Below are 9,023 nucleotides of genomic sequence, written 5' to 3'. Positions count from 1 at the left end.
ACGGATTTTCAGGCAGGTTTACTTGAGACAAGTAAACGCCGTTTTACAAACCGCAAAATATCATTTTGACTCAAAATTTTGATTTGAAATTGACGTCCTGCATGTTTTTTTAATGGCGGACGCAGGTTGAGAAGAAAAAGATGTATTTTTGAAGAATTCTGCTTATTTACTATGTGCCACGTCGATCGAATAATCTCCATCGTCGCAGGATGTGAATTCACACTTTTTTATAGTGTACAGCGTATTTCTAGATTTTAAATTAATATCTTCCAATTTTATGAAATTTTTGCACTTTGTGGATTCTATACACTCACTAAATTTGGTTAAGATATCTAATAAATTGACTGGGATATTCTACTTTAGTGTTGAAAATCTATTATGTTACCCATAGTAATTTTCTGGTAGCGATTTTTTTCTCATTAAAATTTCGTTCTTCATGGTAGATTTTATTCTTGTATGGGTATTTAATATCTAAAGGATGACAGTGCATTCGGTTGTAAGTAACAAAAACCGAATTTTTCAAAGGACACAAAAAACTGTCTGACTTTAGCACATTTGACTGTAAACATAAAACTAAATAATCATGTCAAGGTATTGTTTAATTAACTGTGACTTGTAATGTTGTTCATAGAATATGATACAAATGTTTACAAAATCATGCTTTTAAACTGTTGCCCTATCCTGGGATCATTTTTTACATAACTTTCAGTGAATTTATTCTATTAAAGAGAACATTTTTAGCTACTTTTGACCGGTAGTTTACCTTTTCTTCTAACGATTCACTAGATTTTCAAGTTAAATACATCACTAATTAACAAATATATATTCAAATACAACTTACATGGATAATGGAGCATTTACACATATACAAGTATCTATTTGAAATCCCCATAATTCTGATAACAGTATTTATGTTTCACAGTGTTATTCACTAGAAGGTTCTCTAAAACATCCTTGTTCACCATATATATGATATTTCCGACATGTATCATTTTTTCCGCCTGAGGTTTTAAGCCAATTTTAAACCGAAAAGGACCATAATCTTCTTCAGAAACAGGAGTTACGAGTAAACAAAATTGGTTTGATCCAAAAAGGCGATTCGCTATCTCGAATCTTGATACTTTTTTAAAGCATGGCTCAAAGAATATAGGTTAGCTAAAACTATCTTCTGTTAACTGTTTTTAATTTCAAAAAAAGCAAATCGATTAAAGTTACTTGCAATTTTTCTATTCGTAAAGCATGAATCTAGATGTAGAGAATGTAAATCGTAAAACCTTTCTATTTTATTGTGGATGCGTTTTAAAATTCCACCCGCTCATTCAAATTTTTGATTTTATAAGCGCCAGTCTCGAAGAAACCAGTTCAAGGAATTCTTTTTATTGAGTTTGTATAAGAAATGCTTGGGTGTCGAATTAAACTATATGTTGATTTTAAAGTTTCGACGCATTCTTTGCATGTCAAGGTTTCCGAAAATTAAAATGAAATATATATTCAAAGGAAGAAATTCAAATATAACTCCCGAACTTCACGGAACTTCTTGAAACTAAAAGATTAAAAAAAAAACTTGTGCAATTTTAATTACTTTTCTGAAACACAAAAGTATCCAATAAAACTGTATCCTCATCTGCCCACGCATTAACACTGATTATTGAATGTATAGTAATTTATATTTTAATTGAAAACCTTATTATTCTGGGTAGAGATTATGTTTTATGGGCAACCAATGGCCCGTGTGGAAATAACCCGGGTTAGCCCTGGTACAACAAGGTTTCTGTTCGGGGACTGGCCGGGTTATGTTTGTTTTTTAGGAGCCTAGCCGTGCGCTGGTCGGGGACTCGCTGGACAAAATTTACGTCAAAACCCCAGTCGGAGGCTAACTGGGCTCTGATCGGACAAATCTTACATCGTATGCTCAGACGGTAGCTGGCCGGACGATGATTGGCAATAACAAAATTGTTAAACGTTGTTTATAATTTAATTACTTTCTCTGATTTCATTAAAAAATGGATGCGTATAACCCGCATGGATGTTCCACGCGTGAAAATATATTGGTTAAATATCTTTTTCACACCACAAATTTTAAGGTTTCATGAGTTCAAGACTTTCAAACCATGCATTTTGTGACAAAAATTCGAATTTACATAACGCCGCATAATAATAAATAATTGGAAAAAGAGTACTTAAAAGTTGGTACTTTAACTTTTCTGAACTGTAGCTTATGAGGATGGGTTTTTCAACGAGTTTCAACTTGCCGGTTTAGCGCAGTGGTTAGCACTCCCGACTGCTAGGCGTTAAATTTAGGCATAGATATATGTAGGTTCGATACCCCGGAGCGTTAGAAATATTATTTGTAATATAATGTTTAAAAATGTAATATATGTATTTACTCTAAACAAGAATATTAATATTTGAAGTCAAAATACTGGCAATCATTGAATACTTATTTTTAAAATCTTTTCTGTCTCTCAAAGACTACGTGGAAATAGTAAATGTTGCCTGTGTGCTGGGCGTGTGGAATTTTATATATTAATATGCTCCAATTCTACAGTAAAAATGAATAAAATTGATCCCCTAACTCAGTGACAGATGCTCTTTATACAATTGAAACACGAATTATTTAAATCTAGTAAAGCAGCAATTAATCTTGTCCAGGCCGCGGTCGAAATCCCTGGCCAGCTCAGCATGACGATGCTGGTCGGATTCCGACCAGAAACTCCGGCCAGCTCCCGACTTCAAGCCGGGCTCTCCAGCCGTAGACTGGCCAGCCCCCGACTTAAATTTCCACCCGGGGGTTTTCTACAGAAAATTTGTTCTGTCAACACGAAAAATATTTTGTTAAAAACTTTTACCTCTCCTGTTGGATTTTCTTTTAGAAATAAGTAAAAATTTAATTTCTTTGGAAAAAAGTTCTATGTGATCCTTATAGTGATTTTTTGTTTTCACAAATTGAATAAAAAATGTTGATGAATTTATGTAAAGAGTATTTTATAAAAAAGTTCATCTTTCCAATTTCAGTCAATACATTCCGTATAGTCTTTTCAAATCAAAATTAATAATTTAAAACATTTGAAAAAAAAATCGCGCATTGACAATGATGCCTTTTTAAAATTTAAATACTAAAATACAAAAACTAATTGAACTTAAAGGAACTTAGCGTATAAAGAAAAAATGGAGGATATTTATTATCCATATAATTAAATTTCGAATGGGTAGTACCACATAGTATTGAAGTATTGAATTATTAATTTAAAAAATTTCATTTTATAATTTATATAACTTCAAGTGCCACTAAATAAATACTGTTTAGTTTTAAACGGTCATGTTCGAACATTTAAATTCTAAAGGCATCGATGTGAATTTTGTAACTCTGCAAAATTTCCATTTTGAGATTGTACAATTTTTAACATTTTGAGTTTGTTTGGTCAATAATTTTAAAGCCGCGTATAAAAAAATCATTCGTAATGGCTTCCATGTTAAAAGTCTAGAATTTTAACTGATGCTTATTAGTTGAAATTCAATACTTAATAGAATCTACAGTGAGGCTAACCAACATAGTAAAAAGATCGATTCCTTTGACGCATTCGGTATACGCATCAGGCAATCCCTACGCAATGCATTCAGGATCAGGACGAGCTAACTGCTATGACTAATTTTTACTCAGTAATAGATTTGTTATTTAAAATTTGAGAAATAGAGTGTTTCCCACCGGAACAGCCAATAAAAAAATATATGAATTTATAGATTTTTTCAAATTTCTATGGCTACGAATTTGAATTTATTAAAATTTTAAGGCTTTCATATTAAAAATTATTTAATTACAGAAGCTTACTGTTAGAGTCAATATCACGCGATTCAAACATAGGTTTTGAATATAGGCCATAGCTACGTATACGAAATTTCGGTACAAAAAGCCTGCTTTTTTTCTGGTATAAATAGAGCTCGAAAAGGGGGTCTTTTTACTGACATTTGAGTTAGATTTTTCGGTACTTCTCGACACTTCCTTAAATATAGTATTCTACAAATTCTAGCGATTAAAATTTTAAACTATGCAATTTTGAAACTTTAATATGTAAAATCGTTCATGCACTTCAATTAGAAATTGTTCAATTTTAAAAGTTTGTAGTTAGAATATTTTCTGAATCATAAAGATTCTGTCTTATGTTATTAGATCTAAAAATGCGAATTTCCATCTGATTATATTTACAAACTTTTAATGGCTGTATTTTGAAAACATACAATTTTGAAAGTTTTTACTTAAAATTTTTCAATATCAAGCATAGTTTTATTGCATATTACACCATTTTAAATATTTATATTCGAAATGCTTTTGTAGCAATGCGATTTTTTGTACAAAAAGCATTTGTGACGAATCATTATTAAGAATCAGTTGCGAAAATTAATTTTTTGAAATATCATGCAGAATACTGTTAGTCTATGAAATAAAACATTGTATAAATAAAAGAATTTTTTACGAGTGGCACACAGGAGTTTTAATGTGGACAGTGGATAATATAGTGCAGATTAAATATCGAATAAATATAGCTAAACACATATATGTTACAAGCAAATTACCGATTGATTCGAGTCAGGGGGCTCAATCGTTGTCACGTGATTTAAGATAGGAGCCTCTCAGTCACAGAATTCCGACGGTTTCTTTCTACACAATGACAAGTCCTTGTCCACGAACAAAGAATGCCACCCTTAAAACTCGAGTGTCTTTTTTCCCCGTCGCTTCCACAAGTGGTTGCGTCCTGCCACCGCAGGGGTGAAAATATACGTCTCTCGGTCACGCGAGCCGTGGTCGAGAATGGGGTTGTTTCGATTCCACATACAGAATACTTGCAATAAAAAACTTAGTCGCCCTACTGATCAAATTTCACAATCGCTTATGAGATGAAACGAACAGCCAACACCCATCGCGTACCGGATCAAGAACTTGGAGGATAAAGGTTTATCCCGAAATTTACCACAATTGAAGATTGCAATTGTTGATATTTTTAAATTATTGTCAAGTCGACAGAATCTAGCACAGGATGTCCAAAACAATCAACACCTGCATGTATGAATAACTGACAACCTTCGGACTGACCTTCGATTGTTATTCACACCCTTGAACTACATGCACAACACGAAAACGTCCATTATTTTTATTTCCGTACGCCTCTGATTATTATATAATGGATGATTCTAACAATTCTGATATGCCCGATCGACTAGTCGATTATCGTGATATAATTGCAGAGCTCGGCAGATTGAAGGAAATGATATCACTGATTTTACTTTTATTTCCTCTGCTGTAGGTGGATTTTTTTCTTTTTATTGTTTGATATTTTTTATACTTCTTAGGAAATGAGGAGTCGTAACATGTGGGTTTTGCAATATCGCGAAAACGTTAAGCAAACCACAAAGGGCATTTACGGTCGACCGTCACAGGATAGAAAGGTTGGTTTCTGTTATCATCCAACGACTGACATGCACCCCCGCGACTTTCTGGGAAAATAACGCCGGAAGTGAAGCGCTTGCGTGACTTGGACGTGTCGGGGGAAAATAAGTCGCAGAGCGCCTGACCAGAACCGGGTGGCTGCATTGGCGAAAAACGAGAAGATCGCAGGTGGTCGCAATTCGGCGCCAAACTTTAAAAACTTTTGTACATTTCCGCGATGTCAGTATTCCCTTTTTTAAAGAAATTTGTTTTGAACTTTTTTGTTTAAATTCCGATATTACTTGCTTTATTCGACACAATGTTTAAGTTTCTTTCTTCTTAATTGTTAGTCGTTATACATACTCACGAGGTTGTTTTTTTATCGAACCTAAATTTTATTATTGAAAAATAATTCTAATGATACCTGAGTCAGTAAATCATAATGTAATTTAAATAACTCGGTATGCTCCGACTTGAATCATTAATATAACAAATATTTTCAATTTGTGTAACTTTTCTATTAGATTAAGAAGCACCACTGTTTAAAATTACCTTCTAATTTTAAGAACATTAAACATTTAATTTTCTACATTATCGCTTGAAAGTCTTTAAAATCATAAAAAATTACAATGAAAGAAGTGTCGAAAGTTCAAGGGGAAGTATAAAAACTTCTAGTAGAAAATTTGCTTCTAAATTATGGAAATTGTCCAATATTCAACTAAAGTTGTCTTTCCATAAAACGATGTTAATTCGGTTATTTTCTGTAAACAGGAACTAATTTAAAAACGTGACTCGCACGATAAGCTTTTAGGGGATTTGGAACGAAAAAACTTTGTTTTAAGTCATCATTTTTATTATAATAACTATTAAATAATAACATTATAAATTATCAGAAAATTATATTTTATTCACGAAAATTTTAAATGCTTTCGTATAAAGTTGATTTCAAGCGAACCTCCTTAAATATTTATTTATTATTAATAAAAGCTCGATGGGGAAAAATCCATGTACTAGTAACACATTATAGTACTATAAATTTAAAGGTCAAAAAGCATTTGTCTCGAAATCATTATAGGAGATGAAGTTAATTTATATTTCTTCTAATGCTGTTCATTCCTTGTATTTTACAGTAGATAATAAATGGCTGTTACTGAAATACAAACTTTGAAAATACATTTTTTGCCATTGAATTATTCAAATAGAAATTTAGTTTCTTATTACGGTTTGCCTCTCTATCATAAGTTTTTAAATCAATTACATGTAAATATACGAAACATATTAATGTTTATTAGAATAATACCAAATTTTTGACGGAATGTTCGTTCTTGAAAAAGAGTTGAGAGTTATTGACTTTACTTGAACTGTAATTTGAGCAAAGTAAAATATAGAGAGAAAGTAAAACAACATTCATTATATAGAGTATAAAAGTTTTCAAGCTGCACCCTTTCCGGTCAATCATTAACTACTCCCTGGGACATAATTGAGGATTCTGTTCCCTAATTTTAAAATGGAGAATAAATTTTTAACCTTCTTTAAATTCGTTTTGCATGTCATCATTAATATTACTCTTGGCTTTTCAATATAAAATTATGATGAAACAAAATACTTTTGATTCATTTATTTATTATTATTTAGTCTTACATATACAGTTAATATAAAAAATAATATTATACATTTTATGAGAATCATAAAGATATTGTCTTGAAAATTTGGAAGAAAATTATTACTTCATTTTATGCATATAAAAATGTTTCCATACTTATTTCACTTTTCTTTCCTCAATTTCCCGCTCTGTCGATATTTCGATTCGTGTAAAAACATCGCCCCCTAAACAGCGAAAATTGTAATTTAAACACGTAAATATGAAGCAAAATAACTTACCGGTCTGCGTACTGCTGTCAAAAAAAGTGCTCGAGGTTTCGACAGTCATACTTGCGAAAGTCCCATCTGTTATTTGAGCTGAGCTATCCCTCCTGCCTCGATACCTTTGAACCTGTAAAATGTTTCATTTCTAGATTTACATTTTCCATACGTCTACTACATATTTCAATACATTTCTTTGTGCAAAAGTCTTAATCCCCATTAGTAAGAAGTTTACTAATTTGTTGAAAATAATTTACTCTACTATTACTTTATTAGAGTATTGGAAATACTCTCAATGACTATTATATTCTATAGTATAAATGTTACTGGACCTCTATCTTCCATACTACTATACAGTACATAATTACCATTAAGGGCTTGGCCAATACTCTCGTCTAGTGCTACTATAGCTTTCACCTGGAGTTGCGCATGCTGACATAAAAATCTTAACCTGTCTCGCCATTTAAAAAGTGAGTTTCAAAATTATTTTTGTTTTTATTATTATAAATACATGCCCACAGGCCGGATGCTATATATCCTATTGTACTCTATATTCAGTTATGGTCCCTAATGTACCATATTTTTTAAACTTGGTACCTATGGTACTCTATGCCACTTTTCTTTCGATAAATTAACTCATGAGTTCATTACTTTTACATTCAGAACCTTTTAAATTTTCTAAGGAATTTTCAAGAGCTCTTAAATTGAAATATTATTAGAAATTTTACAACATTCCAAGGAATTATTAATTAATTTCGTTAATTTGTAGAAATTCCCGTCTAGAAATAGCCCAGTTTGACCCGACCAGAAGAAGGTTTCTGGCCAGAATCTGTCCGGATCAAACCGGGATAGTATTTTGTTAATTGCTCGGCCGGGATCTGACCGAGTTTCCACCGGGACCCAGGCGGGGCAAAAATGTTGCATAATAGAAGTATCATAATCTTAAAAGCATCTTAAGAAATATCCACAAATGACTGCCGTAAATGGGTCGTTTGTGAATATGTGACAGGTGAAAGACACATTTTTTGTGTTTTAGATGTTTTTTTATCAATTATGTAAGAAAAATTAAACTAATTTTAATTATATGTTTTCCAACTTTTGGTCCTGCGGTTCCTAGACTTGCCGTGACTGCGAAATCGTTGACCAACTTCTTTTTTATTTTCAAACATAGTTTCCCAGTTAAATTATACTTATTTTTTTGTGATAGAATTTTTGCTTATTTTTAATATTTTTATATATTATCTTGAATAACCAAAAAACGTAAAAAGAAGATAAATAACTTTTTTCGCACGAGGTTTTTGAATCACGTTATCATGCTTGTACGTAATAACAATTCGGCGACTTCTGGAATCTTTAATGCTAAAAACGCAGTAAAACGTAGGTGGACGCCAGGTTATCAGTTAAGAAATTTCTTAAATTTCACAAGATTGTATCCAATTTTCTGGAGCAAGCGGATTAATTATAAAGGTAAGTGAATTATTTTGTTAATAAGTAAGCATTATTAATATTCTTCAACGTTAATGTTAAATTAATTTTCTAAACCGGTTTCATAGGTTAGGATGTCACGTGAAAACCCTGAAATTTATTTTATCTCCTGTAAAAAAACCTATGCAAACTAAATTACGCTTAAGGTAAATTTGTTATGCAATTTAATTTTAATTTCTTACAATACAATTTCTTACTGAAACTTAAGAATCATAACCTATACTTTAGTACTTACATTCAATCAATGTTTGTA

The 9,023-nt window shown here is 31.7% G+C and overlaps 1 protein-coding gene across 1 annotated transcript in view; it reads right to left on the bottom strand.

Annotated features, from left to right (window-relative positions):
- The window catches only part of LOC117175513, a 265,411-nt gene that overhangs the window by 74,661 nt on the left and 181,727 nt on the right, over nt 1-9,023 (bottom strand). The window contains exon 11 of the mRNA XM_033365220.1: nt 7,304-7,415. Within this exon, the coding sequence (XP_033221111.1) occupies nt 7,304-7,415 (112 nt within the window). The remainder of the gene's footprint in view (nt 1-7,303; nt 7,416-9,023) is intronic.

This window comes from Belonocnema kinseyi, chromosome 6 (assembly GCF_010883055.1).
Source record: "Belonocnema kinseyi isolate 2016_QV_RU_SX_M_011 chromosome 6, B_treatae_v1, whole genome shotgun sequence".
NCBI lineage: Eukaryota > Metazoa > Arthropoda > Insecta > Hymenoptera > Cynipidae > Belonocnema > Belonocnema kinseyi.
This window is presented reverse-complemented; position numbering and strand designations above follow the sequence as displayed.